At 40.5% G+C, this 19,799-nt stretch overlaps 1 protein-coding gene across 1 annotated transcript; it reads right to left on the minus strand.

Moving 5' to 3' along the window:
* Positions 1-11,437: 11,437 nt before the first annotated feature.
* On the minus strand, positions 11,438-18,318 carry LOC124257383 (cadherin EGF LAG seven-pass G-type receptor 2-like). The gene is made up of 8 exons (XM_046691430.1): positions 18,114-18,318; positions 17,575-17,700; positions 16,738-16,920; positions 14,443-14,645; positions 13,234-14,135; positions 12,856-12,903; positions 12,090-12,169; positions 11,438-11,737 (listed from the first exon to the last, which is right to left on the minus strand). Exons 1-8 carry the CDS (start codon positions 18,316-18,318, stop codon positions 11,631-11,633), a joined length of 1,854 nt encoding a protein of 617 aa, XP_046547386.1. The 3' UTR covers positions 11,438-11,630.
* Positions 18,319-19,799: the final 1,481 nt, after the last annotated feature.

A 19,799-nucleotide genomic window follows, 5' to 3' on the forward strand; every position in this document is an offset into this window, starting at 1 on the left:
AGTTAGAACATACTCACTGGGTAATGATGAAAACCGTAGATGATGGTAGAAGGTGTATTACGTACCCTTCGTACGTCGGCTCAGGATGTTTCATTCACCTCAGGTAATCAAGCTGGAAACACAATGTACAGACATAGAACCGCATTGGTAAGTAAATAATATGACAGATTAACTGTGGGCATGTGAATAAAATGTGATATTCTTGCACTTATTTGCATGGTATATTTTCGAAAAATCTGCAAATATATCTCTACTGGTGAGGTAAGGGTTTTGTCGTATGTGGATAAACCCTAAACGTTTTCAGTTATAGGAAGTAGATGTCGCTTTGACGAAGAGTGTGAGGGAGTCATGGGCGCCACATGTTTCCGCAAAAAGTGCTTATGTGAACCAGGACTAAGCTTCGATCAACACAACAGATGTACCAGAGGTAAGCATATATACTTTGTGCTACAGCGGTGAGCAAACGATACCATAAGATGAACCAGAGTTAGAAAATTGATACAATGAGATACACAGAGGTAAGCAACGGATACAACAAAATGTACCAGAGGTAAGCAAATGATATCATGAGTGATACAAGAGGTACCAGAGGTAAATAACGAGTACAATACGTTTTACCAGTGGTTAGCCATTGATAAAATGAGATGTAAAGAGGTGTGCAACTGATATTATTAGATGTACCAGAGGTTAGCAACGGACACAACAAGATGTACCAGAGGTATGCAGACGATACAACAGGATGTACCAGAGGTATGCAACGGATACCACAAGATGTACCAGAGGTAATCAGCCAATACCACAACATGTACCAGATGTAAGCAGCCAATACAATAACATGTACCAGGTGTAAGCAACGGACACAACAAGATGTACTGGAAGTAAGCAACGGACACAACATGATGTACTGGAAGTAAGCAACTGACACAACAAGATGTACTGGAAGTAAGCAACGGACACAACATGATTTACTGGAAGTAAGCAACGGACACAACATGATGTGCTGGAAGTAAGCAACGGACACAACATGATGTACTGGAAGTATGCAACGGACACAAAAAGATATACTGGAAGTAAGCAACGGACACAACACGATGTACTGGAAGTAAGCAACGGACACAACAAGATGTACTGGAAGTAAGCAACGGACACAACAAGATGTACTGGAAGTAAGCAACGGACACAACATGATGTACTGGAAGTAAGCAACGGATACAACAAGATGTACTGGAAGTAAGCAACGGACACAACAAGATGTACCAGAGTTAAGCAACGGACACAACAAGATGTACCAGAGTTAAGCAACGGACACAACAAGATGTACCAGAGGTTAGCAACAGACACAACAGGATGTACCCGAGGTAAGCAGCCGATGCAACACGATGTACCCGAGGTAAGCTGCAGACACAACTAGATGAACCAGAGGTAGGCAACGGGCACAACAAGATGTACCAGAGGTAAGCAACGGACACAACAAGATGTATCTGAGGTAAGCAACGGACACAACACGATGTCCCAGAGGTAAGCAACGGGCACAACAAGATGTACCAGAGGTAAGCAACGGATGCAATAAAATGTACCGGAGGTAAGCAACGGACACAACAAGATGTACGGAGCTGATGCAATAAAATGTACTTGAGGTAGGCAAGGGATGAAATACGATGTATCAGAGGTGAGAATGTGATAAATAAGCTTATCAGCGGTAAACACCTGACACAAAATGACGTATAAAAAGGTGAGGAACTGAAACATTTAGATAAATTTACCATACCTATTGGAGGTAGGTAAATGGTATTTATATGCTATATAACCACGATAGCAAGTAAATATTTATTATATCTGCACATACAGATTCCTTAAGTTATCAAGCTAAATATTATAGCTCAAAACCTTAAATTTCCGAATGTGACGTTGAACATTGAAGACAGTACTACTAAACACATCTCGCCGCTGTTAGTGACAAAGCAGTGCAAGCAAAATGTGATCGTGTTATGAAAACCGAATTCTATACTTGGGAGTGTGGGCGGGTATATGTGGGCGGGCATTAAACAAGTCTGAGCTTAATTGTAGTCTTGCTTCACTTGAAATTGGGGCCGTAGAAACATAATAGGGCACTTTTCTTTCAGGAGCTGCAATATAATGTTGCACCCGTTGTTATTTTTTACTACAACCACCAATAATAGGTGGTTAATTTAATGATCCCATAGCTGAAAATATATGCTGAGGAAGAATATTCAAAGCTTTAGTAGTTTGAGATGTTTCTAAAAATCGAACAAGAATCAGTTAACGATGCCATTTAACACATTAAAGATGGATTAAAATGAAACATTATGTTTTAAGTTCCGGCACACGTATAATTTGAAATTCATACTTCCTTTAAAATAGATAACATGTTGACTGTATATTGTTAGCCTTCAATAAAATCTGAAATGGCCATAATCATACCATATACTAAATTATTTACAAGTTTCAAATGAGGTGAAATTTATATAACAGAAAATATTTACTTTCCGTGATTTATTCATTATATATTCACGAGTGATTGGACCTTTACGTTCAATGGAAAGTAATCTTTTTCACCAATGTTTAGCCTTTACACAGTTTAGTTTCCACAGTTTCAAGTTCTATATTTACCTGGGCAAAATAGCCACGATAATGTGAATCACTGGAAGATACAGTTTGCCAAAAAGTCGTCAAGCAGCAGTTACACGACAAATTCGCATTGAGTTTCTGAAACATGACCATAAAACCAGTTTGGTAATGATTCTGTGGCCCATCATTAGTAATGATTTCATGACGCTCAAATGTCAAATGTAACACGACAGTTTCAGGGGATTGTTACAACGTAGACCCGGTAAAACGAGATGTCAAGGATAATGCGGCAATAGCTATAAGATATTCATTATTTAGTTTGAAATTCAAAAAGGTAATCCCTTCTTATACTGAAAGTATCCGTACCTGTATCAAGAAGACGAACGGCCTTGTCCAAGGATACATAATAAGTACATAACTAACTATATTACAGGGGTTTAAATGCAGTAAATGCTGGCTATGTTTCTCCAAAGGTATGACGCACGTGACATATGGGATAAACGTGGATTTCATAGCTGTTATTCACCTGTCAATCTCACGTAAAGTGAAGTGTGTATTTTATGGAACAACGTTTTTACCGAGCACTGGTACGCTTATTATAACGTCTACTTGCTGCTATTTTAGTCGAAATGCGAATAACGCATTACGGGGCAGTGGGGTAGCCTCGTGGTTAAAGCGTTCGCGCGTCACGCCGAAGGCACGGGTTCGATTCCCCACATGGGTACAATATTGTGAAGCCCATTTCTGGTGTCCCCCGCCGTGATATTGCTGGAATATTGCTAAAAACGGCGTAAAACCATACTCAGTCAGTCAGTACAACGCATTACGGTTATAAAGAACTAAGATCGGAAATCTATTTGAGTTTGTCATGGCTGTTATTTACTTATCTACTTATGAATTTCCCCTTTCTTGATAATCTGGATATAGGAGATATTGTGTCCAGAGCTAGGCTAGCATATACCGGTAGCGCGTAGCAACGTAATCACTGTCTCCTGCTCGCAAGGAATAATATATCAATGACTTGATACTTGGTGCTTCTTTGAGTGTTCAAACCAAATACGTCTTTAATTTCAGATCCAAGAACTGATCTATGATGTTAGTGTATAGAAATTGTATTGTAGGCTGTACATAAGTGCGCTAGTAGTTCGGACCCTTGTAGAGTACTGTAGTGGTAATCACTGTGTGTGTGTGTGTATGTGTATGTGTGCGTGTGCGTGTGGACTGTAATGTTCATATTCCACACAGATAACTGTGGGGTAAGTCAAAATGTAAAACAAAACATCATCGGATTCCAAGAACTCCACTCGTCAAGATCACTATACATGTATACACGAACAAATACTTTCTGCAGTATTCCAGCAATATCACAGTGGGGGTCAACCAGTAACAGTAACCACCAGGCTACCAACCGCCACATTTATTTAAAGAAGCAAGAGTAAAAAACTATACTTCCGAATTGAGCAGATCGCCATGTTAGAGCAAGTCTTATCTTTGTACAGGTATGATGAGCGACCATGCCTGACAGTGAAAATGAAAGTATATACAGCCTAATAGCCTATAGATCCTTGACAATCGCTTCTAATTATAGTGAGTGAATTAGTGAGTGACTACGTTTTTCGCTCCGCTTATAAGCACTCTTCTAGCAATATCACGGCGGGGGACACCAGAAATCGGCTTCACACATTGTATCCCGTGTAGGAAACCGGGGTCTTCGGCGTGACGAGCCAACGCTTTAACCACTAGGCTACCCCACCGCCTCTTCTTATTATAGACATTTGTGGTATAGAGAAGGTTGCTGATACCTATAACTGATACACGAGCTTTGCAGGAGCTTGACAGGTTTGTCTAAAGTACAGCAGTGAATATCTTTGTGTTTATTCATATCCAAATTAAGATATTTCCAGTCCGACACTAATGCAGTGATATGCGGTACTTTGGGTTTTGCTTTATTCTTGTTTTCTCTTTCTAAATGTCAGAATCCGTAAATCCGACAATGTATATTGAAAAATTATTTCTGCAAATATCTCTCTTTTCTGATATCCTTCGTTGCATGCATATTTATCTATATTTTTCGTTAATCCGAATTATTACATGCCGTAAGTGTGTACCTCCGGATGTGAGTTTGGGCATAGAAAACGAGGAGGACTTTTGTCTCCTTTAGGCGTGTTATGAGTAAAATTTCCAGTATATAAGTACATAACATTTTACAGAGTGATGCAAGCTCCATAAATAGGACAATATTCAACGTGGTGCAACAATTTCTTCAAAGTACAGTTGTCACATTTCATGTCTTGATTTAGCTTAAACTTAACACACTAAACAAAATTCTCTTCATAGGGAATAACACAAAAGGGACAGAGTCTTGCAGTTCGATGTAAATCATTCTCTCATCCCTCATCTACGATCAGAATATGGTTTGAGCAACGACACTTAGGTAGTAAGGTTATCCTATACACAGGAACAGTAAGAATAGGTAACTATGATTCAAATCTAATTTCCGATTTAATAGTCCTAAAAATGTCCAATTTAGGAACTTATTCTTTCATACCAACTCTGTTTATCTATAATAATACATATTTCTCTAAACTCTTTACCCATACATAACCCATACATAACTAAAAACAATTTCTTAACGCTTAGAGCCCAACACTTTCTTCCTGCTGGTTCACGTAAATATTGGAAATTATATGTTTTACACAATATACTGTTAACAGTAAAATTGGATCCAATATTTGTTTATTCTTACATATTGATGGACCTTAATCGAAAAGCGACCAAATTCTCCTCTAGCAGCAGTATTTGGAGGTCCTCTACCCAGATGGAGTACCTGTTTATAAAAGTTGTCAGCAACACTTTCTACCGTAGCAAAAAGATGCAATTCCCAAACCTCCGGGCCATACAAAAACACTAGGGGAACTTTGACATCACATATACTGAGTCAAAAAAGAAACTTCACAAAATGTAATTTGAAAGATAATGAATAATTTTTCTCTGATGATACATCTATGTATCCGAAATGGGATCCCTATCTTTCGACTCTAGCAAAACGTTAGCAAAACCCACTCAAACGCATCCATTCGTCGTGCAAATGACGTTAGTGCCAAATCAGGTTTTGCACGTGCAGTCGATCACGTGATCTTCGCATCGAAGTTTTCTTCATATGCACGTGTTTGCATTGGCCTCAAGAATTGAAAAAACACTTTTAAACCACAGTTCTAACGGTACTTGAAATGCCACGATTGTAAAATGTGCAACGTGAACGGGCCGTTGGCATGTTGCAAGCGGGAAGATCAGTTATTGACGTCGCAAGAGCAATGGGATGCAGTCGTCGTACTGTGTATGACTTGCGAGGTCGTCTACAACAAACTTGCACCACTTCTGATCGCCCAAGGTCGGGTCGTCCACGTGTGACGTCACGAGCAGAAGACCGTCAAATCGTCCTACGTCACCTACGTGACAGATTTCTGCCGGCTACACGAACCAGGGCTGAGATGTTTAGAGATCCACTGTCCTCACAGACCATTCGAAATCGGTTGCGGGCTGCCAATCTCCATTCTCGACGTCCATATCGTGGGCCAATATTGACGCCGTTTCATCAACGTCAACGTCTGCTGTGGGCCCAACGTCACCTCCGATGGACCCAGAGAGATTGGAATCGAGTCGTCTTTAGCGATGAATCCAGGTTTACCCTCAGATTCGCGGACGGCAGGCATAGAGTCTGGAGACGACGTCGTGAACGGTATGCCCAATGTTGTGTACAGGGAGTCGACAGATTCGGGGGCGGAAGTTGCATGGTGTGGGGTGCTTTCTGTGGGAACAACCGTTCCCGACTTCTGGTCATCCGTGGAAACCTCACAGCTGCTGCTTACCGCGACCAGGTGCTCACCCCTGAAATCGTTCCTTTCATGGCGGCTTATGGCCCAGGTCTACAGTTCCAGCATGATAATGCTCGGCCGCATACCGCGATGTTGACACGAAATTTCCTTCAAAACGCTGGAATCAACGTCATGGACTGGCCATCTAGGTCCCCTGACCGTAATCCAATAGAGCACGTTTGGGATGCACTTGGGAGAAGGCTTCGTGGTCTTAGGAACCAACCTCAGAATTTGCAGGAACTTGGCGCTGCCTTGCAAGAGCAATGGCGCAGAATCCCTAACCAAGTGTTCACAAGCATCAGGCAGTCGATGAGGAGACGGTGTTTGGCAGTGGTGAATGCGCGGGGCGGCCATACACGATATTGAACTGAGAAATTTCGCATTTTTATTCTTGTGACTTGACATTCTGTATACCCATGTTTTGGAACGGCGGTGTAGCCTAATGGAACTGATTCTGGCACTGTCAGTGTATCGAGTACATCACACAGATCTCAGCAATGAAATAATAACAATTTAACCATCTTACCATCTCTTGTTCTTTTATAGTGCCCTGAAGAAAGAATGTGAAGTTTCTTTTTTTACTCAGTATATATTTAACAATGCATTAATTGGCAAATTGATAAAATTGTTGATACTAGATCTTTTGGTGGCTTATTTCAGAAAAGTAATATAGGCCATAGGCCCCAGTTTACACTTTGAGAATTACAGAGTAAGAAAATATGTTATAATGAAGACTGTCTCAGTAACATAGCTTGATTTATATATGCTGATAAATGTTTTAATATGCTTGCGTTTGATGCTTGCAGAAGCGTATTAAAGTTTTGGATTGTTGGATATTCATAAAAGTGTAAAGGGATGTACAGTCGCCGCAATGCTTGATATTTATTACAAATAAGTAAGAAGTGATATTCATCTTCTATATATGGCAATTTACAGATATATAGAGAATACTACACGAGGTCTCATTACATACGAATTATACGAAACGAGTGTCCTTCCTATGGTATGGAGGTCAGATACCATAGGAAGGTCGCGAGTTTCGTATAATTCGTATGTAATGAGACCGAGTGTGGTATTTTATTTATCACCCACGTCTTACATGCATTAAATTGACTAAATAGCGTATTTTCTGTTATTTGTATGTTTTCAAACCGAAACCGGTTTCCTAAAGAGGTTGCGGAAGAGTATTGCACTGTAGTACACTATTTGCATGACGTCACACTGTTGTCATCGCCTCGTACAGACTCCTACATTAAACTACTCCGTAGCACCCCATTTCTTGGTTTGCAGTTTCTTCACTCGGCTAACATCACTGGTGGAAGCATTGCGTTTATGTTTTTCGACAGATATAATGTCTCAGTTCGACTCACAGTTAAACAGCGACACGGCAACGTTTGCAATGTTTACATTCCCACAATGCATATAAGTTGTAGAATGAATGAATTCACGTGTATGTTATGAATGAAAAATAGTTACGTCAGAATGTGACCTAATTGAGAGGTCATCGGTTATCCAATCAAATCGTTAGAATCTCAGGTCAAGTCGTTACGACACAGGTCAACGCGATACGATACTCGTGTGACGTACGAGATTAGTATGCAGCTACCCATACGTTGACCACGTGGGTAATACATAATCTGTCATTTCTAGCCTCACCAATATACCTGCCAGTTTCCATTCGTAGTTTATGAGACCCCGATCTAAACTGTGCAAGAGCACGTCTAATTTTAAAATAGCTAACTATGAAGATATAAGATTCAACACCGAACATATGAGTAAACAACGAGGATCCAAATGTTTTTGTGCCTTTTATTAGTGCAGAATGCCAGTCCTGTTGATACGAAACTTTGAGTCTACCTAGAAATCCATTCAAAAATAGCGTTTCACTTCGAACCATCTGTTCTTGCCAAACAAATCCAAGTCCATAGACTTCTAATGTATGCTTTATCCTAGATGCCCAGCTCTTGCAACCATTACTTTCCATTTGTACAAGCATGTTATAACATTTCTTTACATATCGCTCATTTGACATTTTTAATATTTTACACCAATATTTGATAGACCTTTTGATGGTATAAATATACAAAAGGGATACCTTCCACATTCGCCTCGCACAACATGCGCTGAAACAGAGGATTTATGAACGGATTACCTTTAAAGCCTGCTCTGAAAGCATTGCCTGCGTGACTTGCCAAGATCCTGAACTGGAAAAATGAACCCCCGAGTATTTGTAAGATGAACTTCTAATTTGATTTAAAATAAAACTTTTCATAATGCTTCACTCTGCCAACTCGACGGAATACCATTGCCCTGGTTTTAACTGCATTAACCACCAGCTGCTATGTATTACAATAAACTGCTAACTTATCCAATCTTCTCTGTAGGCCAATAATGCTACCATCTGCTACCATCATATCGTCTGCAAACAGCAACATGAAAACATATAATACTCAATACACTGTCCATCATCTCCTATGAAGTCAATAATATCATTAATATACAAAGAAAACAAAAACGGTGACATCTGACAACCCTGTCTTACACCAAATAGACATCCGAAGAGAGACACAAGATATAACCTTTGAATACATATTGCTGATTAAACGAAACACTTTTTACCTTTAACGCCATTAACCCACAGCGTATACAACAAACCACTCCTAAGATCAATATAGGCAAAGTAGAGTCTACCCTTATACAGAGATATATATCTAGTAACAATAATCAAATATGAAAATGTTATCAATTGTCTGGAACCCTTTTCAGAAACCTGCTTGTTCTGGAACCAAAATATCATTATTATGTTATTGTTATTATTTAATGGTAGTTGGTTGAAATTCTATTTTCGCCTTCATTGTATCGGCTGTGGCCTGTGACAATGTATCTGCGCTTCAGTTTCACCAAAGACTAATAAGTGAATAAGTTCGGGCCCCCTTGTCACATAATTACAGGAAATTATGAATACTGTAAACCACATCTCAATCTTTGTTTCCCGATACAGGATGTCGAGAATATGGTACGCACTTCTCTGTGTACAAGCGTCTGTCGAACAACGGACACAACAACGTAATAAAATTGAACCTTCGAGAGCATGAGTGCCGGGATCTGTGCATAGCTCAAACAGACTTCTTGTGTGTCTCCATTGAGATGGGTTACAAGATGATGAAAATGCTCACCGCCTGCCACATAAGTAATGAAAGCTACTTGAAGTCCCAGAGGCAGACAAGTGTCCCAATTCTAAAGGCTACACGTTTTCTACTCGCAATTGCAAACCTACCAACATCATCACTTGCAGTTAATTTCTGTGAGATCTACCTGGACATCCCAGAGGAAGACCTGTTTCCAAATCCAAAGGTCACGCGTTTTCTACTCGCCATTGCAAACCTATGGACATCATCAATTTACAGTTATTGCAGATTTTAGTGACTCTTCGTTACAAAGATTTGTGCAAGTTCATGAACCTAACATTTATCCGGGAAGACAACGAATATTCGTCTAGCAAGTGTTACTTACTGACCGTAGTTAAAATGTGAATATTACGTCTATAGTTTGTGACATAAATGATGTAATCGTTACATACACTGGGAATAAATTCTGCTGCATTAGGAGTGCATTTCGTTAATTTTACATGAATCGTTTGTTCTCGTGTGTGTGCGTGGTTCTCCTTGACCACGTAGATGTCTGTTTATCATAGATATCCCACTCAGACGCATCGGATGAGTCCTTGCGTTTTGCCCTCAATACCACTGAAATACTAGTTTAACATGGATGGTTAGGTCCTGTAAGTCCCACCTGGAAGGATGTAAAGACAAACAGGTGGGTTTGTAGGGGTATGTCGTTAAGAATGCATCTACCCAGACACTATATTTGACTCCAAGCCGACCAGTCCTTGTCTTATCTTCTTTAAGCCTAGTTCTAAACATTGTAATAAGCTCCATACTTTAACATCTTTTGATATGACGCTGCCGAGAATAGAACCCCGTCCTTATAAGTACGCTCACCGATCAGAAGCTTTATCCAAAGACAACGGAGACATTGTATCCATAATAATGATTCGTTAACGGGGAAGGTTATACTGGGATGGCACCGCAAGATTTCACATTGTTTGTAACTGCACATATTATGTTCTATATTCAGGATGACATAGGTTTCTTATGTGTTATTTCTAAATATAAGAAGAATCATATCAGTATTACTTTTATTTAAGTAGCGAGAGAGTAATGTGACTATTAACACGTTCTGTTTTCTATGAGAACCACTGGCCATTTTCATGATGTTTCCAAACATTTATACACACAAATTCTAGCCATCATGGTTACCCTGCATTTAAATTGTTTGCCTTAGAGTATTTTTCACAAAGTCAAGATTATAGCCCTTGAAAGCTTCATCTCACTTTTATATTTACAATATAGTTTAGGCAAAACGTCCTTTTAATCACCATAATAGTTATAGATTAAGATAAAAGTTACATTCATTTTTAGACCATGTTTACGTATATGTCATATGCGGGAAGGTAACTCTTCCTAATCATCTTGGTACACGCATTTTGATGATGCTCATGGTTAAATGTTCTCTAGAAACACATGATTTAACTCATGCCAATAATGGTTGGCAACATCGTAACAAACGGCCCCACAGATGAAGTATGGTATGACCTTGGTCATGAGTGTTAGAGGTGTATAAAGCTGGAAGTGAGTTTTTGAGAATCCAAGTGATATTGATTCCACTTGTCTCAAACACATTATGTGAAAGAAACACATGTCCAATAACTTCTACAATAATACATGACAGGCATGCCCATTTTCAAGACAATGGACCCTAATTCAACACTTTATTGAAGAGAAGGTCCGGTTGACTAACACAAAATTCACAATACCTTTCTGACGTGTTTTCAATATAGTCTACATTCGTAAGAATGAACATTACACCAGCCAGGCTCATTTGGGTAAAAGTTGTAAGCTCCACAGTGATTGTACGCATTGATGACGCGTGAATTGTCGAGCAGGCACAGGAATTAAAATTCCTCATTCAGAAAGGCTTTGTCATACAGGTATAAAGTACCATCACAGACGCGGAACATCAAAACAGCATAAATAAGAGGAAATACGAATTTCTACAAACAGAACAGTTTAGATTTCAAAACCCCGTTGTGCAACGTATACATAATTAATATGGTCGATTAGACGGGAGCGACCTCTGGTTTCCGGATGGAGAGAATCCTCCGATACGTACGGACTTCATAGACCGTGGTCGGTTGTCGATGTAGCCGTCATCTGAATCATCAAACAAAATATATCAAATAACCCAGAAAACACTAAACAGGGTATGTGTGTTACGGGGCGTTAAGGCCTTAAACTGGAAATGGCCGGGCCACAGTACATATATTATAATTATAATTATTACCATCAGAAGGTCGTTGGTTGGTTGTGAACAGGGGCTGGATGTTAGCTTCCCTAACAACTATAGTTGGTTGTAATCCAATAGTACTAGTAGCGGGCGCCTGGGAGCTGACTGATAGTGACGAAATGAGAGGTTTGTCTCTGAGAAGTATTATTGTATTATCCAAAAACGTAAAAATGAAAGAAAATGAAGAATTGACGTAACCATACGCCAGCATTCGCTCACTTGTATGCCAGAAGTCATCCTTGTAATCGCCAGATGCTTGGTACACGTTATTTCGGACACCTTCTGGTGGAGTCCTTATCCTAATGAACAGAGCATGGTACATCTGTAGTTAATGGAGGTACACTTTATTTCGACACTATGCAAGAGGATGCAGGTGCCAACGTTATCATCACATAGAAAATTAAACAGGAATAAAAATAACAGTATACAATATTTAACAAGGTTCTTCATTTGCAAAATATTTCCAGAATTACACCAAACACCAAATTACTTCGGTTAATGATCGTATTCATTTCTCTCAATTTCAGTCAAGTAAAGATAGCATTTATTCTAGATTCGATCGAACAGTACAGAGCCTTATTTATAAGATTTGGAACCTCGGCACCTCTACACAGTAGTCGTGAGGAGTTTCTGCTTCATTGATCACTTGATTGTCTCGTGTTTTTAGCTCCCCTGACAAGTGTACTGCCGTGTGGCGTCAGGATATTATCTAAGGCAAATTGTGTGAAGGGCAGATGCTACCAGAAGGGCAGGACCTCCTTTTCGCGAAAACCAATGTCATCAATGCATTTTAGTGCTGGATTCATACATCTTTGATAGCTTGGTATATTTACACTGATGTTATATATTCCTAATTCTGTACGCTTGGTTATTCAAAATCGTGGAATGAAGCTGGTATCAACGCCTCTATTGCCTTAACAATAGTACTCAACATGCTGTCGCGATGGTGAAATCATTCCTTCACGTTTGTGTTACGCTTACTTACTGGCCATAGTCTGGGGCCTCAGGTCTGGGTTTCACTTGATTTGGTTCCCTGATGATAAATATACAAGGTTGATCTTTATCGAATTCTTTACAAAATCAATCAATTATAACTGTGATTGTTTTGGATTTTTTTGTTTTCAGTTGACATTATCTTCGTTATCTTCTATCCTATTCGTGTTATGATACATTTAAGTTATGATAAATATAACCACATAAAGAATTTAAAAGATATGTGATTGTCTCTGTCACGATTATCATTATGGTAGATGGGTCATCGTTAACGTCTTGTGAGAAATAATTTTAAGAACTGATATATATATTTTACATATATCATATATCTCTTGCATATATGTGGTACAAAACAACAGTTTGAACTCACGGCGGTCCGCCACAACAGTTTCCACACATCCCCCCTCCTCCTCCTCCTCCTCCTCCTCCCGGACCGTTCGGTCCTCCAGCTCCACATATCGCACCGGATCCATTGGGTCCGGTTGGGCCGCAGCATGTACCGTATCTACAGTACCTATACAGGAAGTAGCCAATTAACAACAGCAGCAGAAGAACCAGCAGCGCGATCAGGACACCCAGCAGTGCCTCTCCAGCTGTAGTCGAAAATACGTCAGATGAAGAAACTGCAGGAGCTATTGTCGTTGTGGTTGTGGTTGTCGTGGTCGTTGTAGTGGTGGTCGTTGTAGTAGTAGTAGTAGTTGTGGTGACGAAGCTCACGTAGTATGTTGTTGTTGCGGTACGGGCTGGACTTCCTCCATCAAACGCTATAATTTCCAGTCTACAATCAGAGCAGTCTTTGTTTGCAGTGAAACGGTTCAGATATGTTACCCGACCGTCATTACTGAATATAACGTTGCTTCCTAGATTGATGCTACTTTGGAGGCGTAAGGTGACGTCATTGTTGGGAGAGGTTAGGTCGGCGTCGGTAGCGGTGATCGTTGCCAGTGTTGTAGGCGGCGTCAGCACGTTCTGAGTAATTACGACAGACGTGGCACTGCCCCCAAAGTCTGGTGTCTGGGTGTTCTGGTCTAACACCGTCACCTGGATAAGTGAAGACCCTGTTGCCCCTTTGTCGTCCGCTACCTCTATTGTCAACGTTGCCGCTGATGGGAAGGTGGCACGGTCGACGACGTAGTTGTTACTGATTCTCAGGTTGTCGTTCTCCAGGAAAAAGAGATTGCTGTTGTTTGCGGCATTGAGTGATGGGGACAGAATGATGTCCCCTTCCGGATCTCTAATTGTCAGACTGAGAGCACACGTAGAGCCGAATTGCTGTAATGACCAACCACCTCTCATTATAATATGATAAACTGTTGTGGAGATCATTTAACAGTTAACGGACTTCAAAGCAATTCTGGTTGAAAATACATACTTAGTTTAGAAAAGGATTAGAAAACATGGCTGTCTTAGCTGCAGAATTGTGCCAATTTGTATGTCACGTCAACTTCCAAGTTTTGGACAGCGTTGATCTCTTGAGGTCCAGAGATCATGGTTCACTCAAATATCGTTACGTATGTTCGTATTTTTAGGGGGTTTGTTCAGCATAATCAATTTAGTGAATGTACTGACATGTACTTACATTGCCTTCCAACAACGTGCAGTAATGAATAGGTCGGCTGAAGAACGGCGGTTCGTTCACATTGGCAACAGTGAGGAAGATGTAAGCGTTGACGGAGGGGAGGAAGCCGTCGAAGAGGGCGAACGAGAGGTTAAGGGTACTGACAGACTCAGCGTCCAGGAGAGTTGCACCAGTTGTAACTGCATTTAACCGGACTTGTCTGGCTGGAACCATAAAGACAATTATTTCAGAAGGTATATCATTTCTATTTTCACATTCACATTTTCTAGGAACCATTTTGTTATATATTCTTCAACTAATGGTAGGACTTTAAGCAGCATTTTTCCATACACACAGTGAATGTAGTATAGATTATAGATGATAGCATTTTATTGTCTGCAGGGTATTTAAAAATTGCCTTGTGCGTATTCCTGGAGTATAATATCAGGGTTTCCTGATGTAGAGGGGCACTTTATTATCATAACAGTAGCTCGCACTTGTCTACTAACTGTCCCGAACTTTACAAGACCAGTGAGAGCACTTCATATTTAGATCAATGCATGAATATTCAGAGAGACAAAAAGCCTTTCCATGAGTCTCTCGATAAGAGGGATGCCAACAGTTGTCAACTTTCCCTTAATGTCGAGCAATATCACATCAAAGCCAGCCTTTGATGCGTACATCTTTTTAGTACAATCGAGTACACCCTTTCTACCAGGATTTTGATGAGCGCTATGCGGCTCTTGCTCAGAGGTCGTTCGATCAAGGTTGCAATTTGCAACATTCGAAGCCTATTTCAAAATTTGACGCAACAGTGACAAAAAATGATGTCCGATGCAATGTGCTATCTTGAATTGCACCATGTGTTACCGAGATTTATTCAGGTGAACACCTGACTGGCCTTTGCATGCGAGTATGGCTGGTTGGATACGTTCACCTTTTCACGAACATGTGGCATCATCACTGTTTGATTGCTATTCATAAGCACATGCTTATCATCAAGTCGAAGTCGTACCCTCCACTTTGTTTTTGCTTATATCCTGAGGGACAAAATTAAGGGGAAAATATTTTTCCAAGGTTTCTTCACAAGCCTTGTATCGCACAGCTTGTGAAGAAACCTGAAAAAAAATAAAGGAACGTTTGTGCCTTCATGTGATCCCTTATTTTTTCCCCTCAGTATATTTAGGAGAAACCATTCGACACTATAGACATTCCTTTTCCAGCAAGAAACCACTCGTCTTCCTGTGCATATTCCTTTTGGTCATATTGAAAGCAGAACAATATCCAGGTGCTATCTCGATTCAGCAAAATATCTCCCACATTGTTCGTGAATTCTTGGATATGGTCTCGGGACCATTTGGACCCATCTCTTGTTACGAATATCATAATCTATACAGATGCCTCAATACCAAAGGCGGACATGGGTTGCAGGAGGATTCAGTAGAGATCAGAGGAGAGCCCAACACATACCAATATTTTCCTTTAAAACTATTTTGCTCCATTGCACGAGATGGTGACACGTACAATTGCACCAGATATTGCATGGTGTGTATGTTGGAAGAGGTTACACGAATAGTAGCGACTGGAATAGTGGTTCTGCATGCCACAATCAATTTACGCCATTCACCGTAAGGAAACGGACAGTTTCCATGTTAATAAACGAACTCGTTCTGGACAACAACAGGCCCAAAGCCAAGACGACATAGATTCAGTGATTCATAATTACCGCTTTCACGAACAGTATTTCAGATACCATCCTTACTTGACACAGATTACAGGCCATCATTCAGTCGGAATCGTACGGAGGCAGACACATCTTATGATTTTGAAAACGGTTGCTTTCATGTATGTCGTGATATGTCAGTTTAATTCCAGAGGAAATATGGCACAGATCGTACATGGTGAGCGGATCCTAGTCACTTCCAATCCATGCAGGATCAAGATCTCGGTCATGTATGAACAATAAGTTCCATATGATTCTGCTATTGTTAAGAACTGCCCTGCTGTATCCAACCCGTGAAGGCCCGGGTGAGAATTGATCTTCAGCAATCCATGCTTGTCGGAAGAGGCGACTAACGGGATCGGGTGGTCAGTTCACTGACTTAGTTGACACATGTCATCGTATCCCAATTGAGTATCCCATGCTGTTGATCACTGGATTGTCGGGTCCAGACTCGATTATTTACAGGCTGCCGCTATAACTGGAATATTGCCGAGTGCGGCGTAAAAACAACAAACCTACCAACCAACCTGCTGGGCCGGACGATGTACCAATAATGTGCGGTTATACATATTTATTTTGGACAGAATACTCACTTCCGGCCTGATAGACAAACTTGGAGGCTTCCGCCACAGGATCCACTGTGAAGACAGGACTTAGTGTCTGGAAAATGTCGGGGTCCGATAATGTCAGTGTGGCAATCAATGTCCCGGCCGGTGCGTCTTCGTTGAGTGTGACGTTGAGGGGGAGGTTCTGTACACTCGGGCGAGTGTTTAAGTCTGGTGGCAATGCAAAATCATTAAAAGCTGTTATCAATACATTGCACGAGTGCATAACAATTGATAACAAGCTCATTAAGACGTAGCGCTTTTCAGCATTTCTTAGGTTAGATAGCCTGCGAGTTCCTGCGAACTGCATCAAGACTACCGCGCGTGATGTATAGGTACACTAAGTCCCTTTTGATAAGGTTGTCTAGCGTTTGTTGTCGTTAGTCTATAGTCTGTTTTTATATATTTTATACTGATATACTTGATATGCTATTTTCTGTCCTTTGTCAACAGAAGGGTTAAAATGATTAGCATGTTATCAACGCTAAATGGCTGTAATATTGCCGATGCTATGTTAGATTTTAAGTCATTGACCACAGTTATTGCGTATGTTTATCCTCTACTGCATAGAGCCCTGTGTAACGTAGGACAATTCTTGTTCACGAACCGGCAAATATTGGTATGTCTTCCCTGACGTGACGTCTCTCTGCGTGGGTAGCAAAATTAACGTTGACGACTAAGTCTTGAAGTCTATTGAAGTCATTTTCCATCCTCTGGGGAAAGATGACCTATATATATGTCCACGCTACCACAGGTTTGTTGTAGAACCCTACTTGAATGAAGATAGGGTTTGAACAATCTTATTGCCCCTGATCCTTTACTTACTTTGAATGTTGACAGTGATGGTAAGGGGGCCTACAGTGTGTTTGCCGTCGCTGACGTTGACCCTGAGTGTCACAGGGGTCACGGTTGCCGTTAGCAAGTGTTTGGCTGCGGTAATGACTCCATCTTCTGCCGACAGAAATTGAGGGATCCATTTACATTAACCCGCAGTAATATAATTCTCAAAAAGAAATAAAAGTTTCGAATTTTCAATTGATAATAGTGCTGGTTACTTTCTGACTTAACGACTAGCCCTTCCGCTGTCAGATGTAACATTATTGCCAGGGACACATTTAAACATTTCCATACTCGTTTCCTTGAATAATTTAGATCCCATTTACTGTTATCAAGGTTTTGTTTGGTTTTCATTAATTTTGCAAAACTATTATGAATCTTTATTTGTATTAATGTGTTTATAGTCGCTAAACCAAAAGGTTAAGTAATAATGTTCATCGCGGTGTGACTATTCCTCGCATTGCTCTAACGAAAATGGATATAAAAAAATGAGAAGATACATATTCCCGTTTATTTGATATACTTACGTTGGCTGATCTGGAAGTAGTCGACTGTGGATGGGTCGACGGTCATCACATATGTAATGGGATCGGTTTCGTTGTCGGTCACTTGAACATCGTACACCAAACTACCCACTGTCCCAGTCCGAGCATCCAAGGTCACCGTCACTGAAAATTGAGGAGTTACTGCTAAGTACTTTCCTGAAGTAAGGTTCATCCATCCATCATCCATCCATCCATCCATCCATCCATCCATCGATTCATTCATTCATTTATTCATTCATTCACATATGTACTTGGATAAATGAAGGCGTGGTTATGGTCAAAAGAGTCTTCATAAAATATGAGAAAGATACCTTCATATGTATGTTAATGTCATCACAGGAAGGCATCAGCATTGGAACTCATTCTCGTTCTGTGGCTGTTATGAGGCACAATCCAATTACAATACGTTCAAATTCTACAATAACCGTTTTTCAGTATCAGCTCAAGCTTGGCAAACGTTATGGAGCATGATCTCAGATTTCGCCGATGACATATTACACTTTGGATCATACACTGTCATTTATACTCGGCTTGCTGAAGAATATTTCAAGTTACAGAACTAGTTCACATACACAGAGAGATGCTTGAGATTGAACATACACACGTAACACGAGTGTAAATTTAACAACTAAGCAGAGATTCTGCCAGATAACTGTCGTGTTGCCCCAGTGTTTAAACGGGGAAGGGGGGCGGTGGGGTAGCCAAGTGGTTAAAGCCTTCGCTCGTCACGCCGAAGACCCGGGTTCGATTCCCCACATGGGTACAATGTGTTAAGTTCATTTCTGGTGTCCCCACCGTCATATTGCTGGAATATTGCTAAAAGCGGAGTAAAACCAAACTCAATCACTCACTCACTAACGGGGAAGGCGTTGAATGTTAGAATGAAGAAAAGCGAATGCATGATATATTCAGGTTACCGGCTACGACAAGGCTTGGTGATGAAATGAATTACACTTGGTCCATATAGGCGAGTTAAAGAGGGTAGTATTATAATTAATTAATTTGCAATATACATCGATATGTTTAGTCAGGGATAAACTGACAGCACTTTCAAGAGACAAGATGAAATAGGGAATGTAAGACAGACGCTACCTCCGGGAAGGCCAGCCACGACTGGAGCCTGGTTGGGAATAATGTCAACTTCCAGTATCTGAGACGGGCTCGTAGTAATAGTGTCAATCCCGACACACTGGACCTCGATTCTGTACGTCCTGATGACGCTGTAGTCCAGGTTTTGTCCTTGGTTCGGGACGTACACGACGTAGAATTCTGTCACAGAAGTAACATGTTCAATTCAACTTCTTTGAATCATTGTTGTAAATCATGGAGATAATATTTCCTAGTTACCTGCACATGTATGTAGTTGTCAGTAGTACCAACTGAATGATGCATGTTTTCAGTAGAACCATTTTGCTCTAATTATGCATATGGAACTGAATATCTAAGTGAACTTAAACCTCTTCACACTGTTCGGGATGAGGCCACACAGGGGGACTTCAAATTAGAAGAACCAAAATCTTCAATAAACCGATCCCAAGTGACACTGAATATCAACGCCAGCGTTTGGACATCATCGTTTTCTTTTGTACCGTGCAACGAAGACGATGGCGGGGAAGAGATAGACATTTTGATCGTGATTTCTTCCGGGGTAAGCAAGACAAAATACAC

The sequence above is a fragment of the Haliotis rubra genome, unplaced genomic scaffold (genome assembly GCF_003918875.1).
Source record: "Haliotis rubra isolate DU_JTF1 unplaced genomic scaffold, ASM391887v1 Scf66, whole genome shotgun sequence".
Taxonomy (NCBI): domain Eukaryota; kingdom Metazoa; phylum Mollusca; class Gastropoda; order Lepetellida; family Haliotidae; genus Haliotis; species Haliotis rubra.

Coding starts and splice junctions, on each gene's coding strand:
- LOC124257383 (XM_046691430.1), bottom strand. CDS start 18,318: ATGGATGATGGATGGATGAACCTTACTTCAGGAAAGTACTTAGCAGTA. Junction 16,921..17,574: donor CATCACTGTCAACATTCAAA/GTAAGTAAAGGA, acceptor CATTGCCACCAG/ACTTAAACACTCGCCCGAGT. Junction 14,136..14,442: donor GCACGTTGTTGGAAGGCAAT/GTAAGTACATGT, acceptor TGGTCATTACAG/CAATTCGGCTCTACGTGTGC.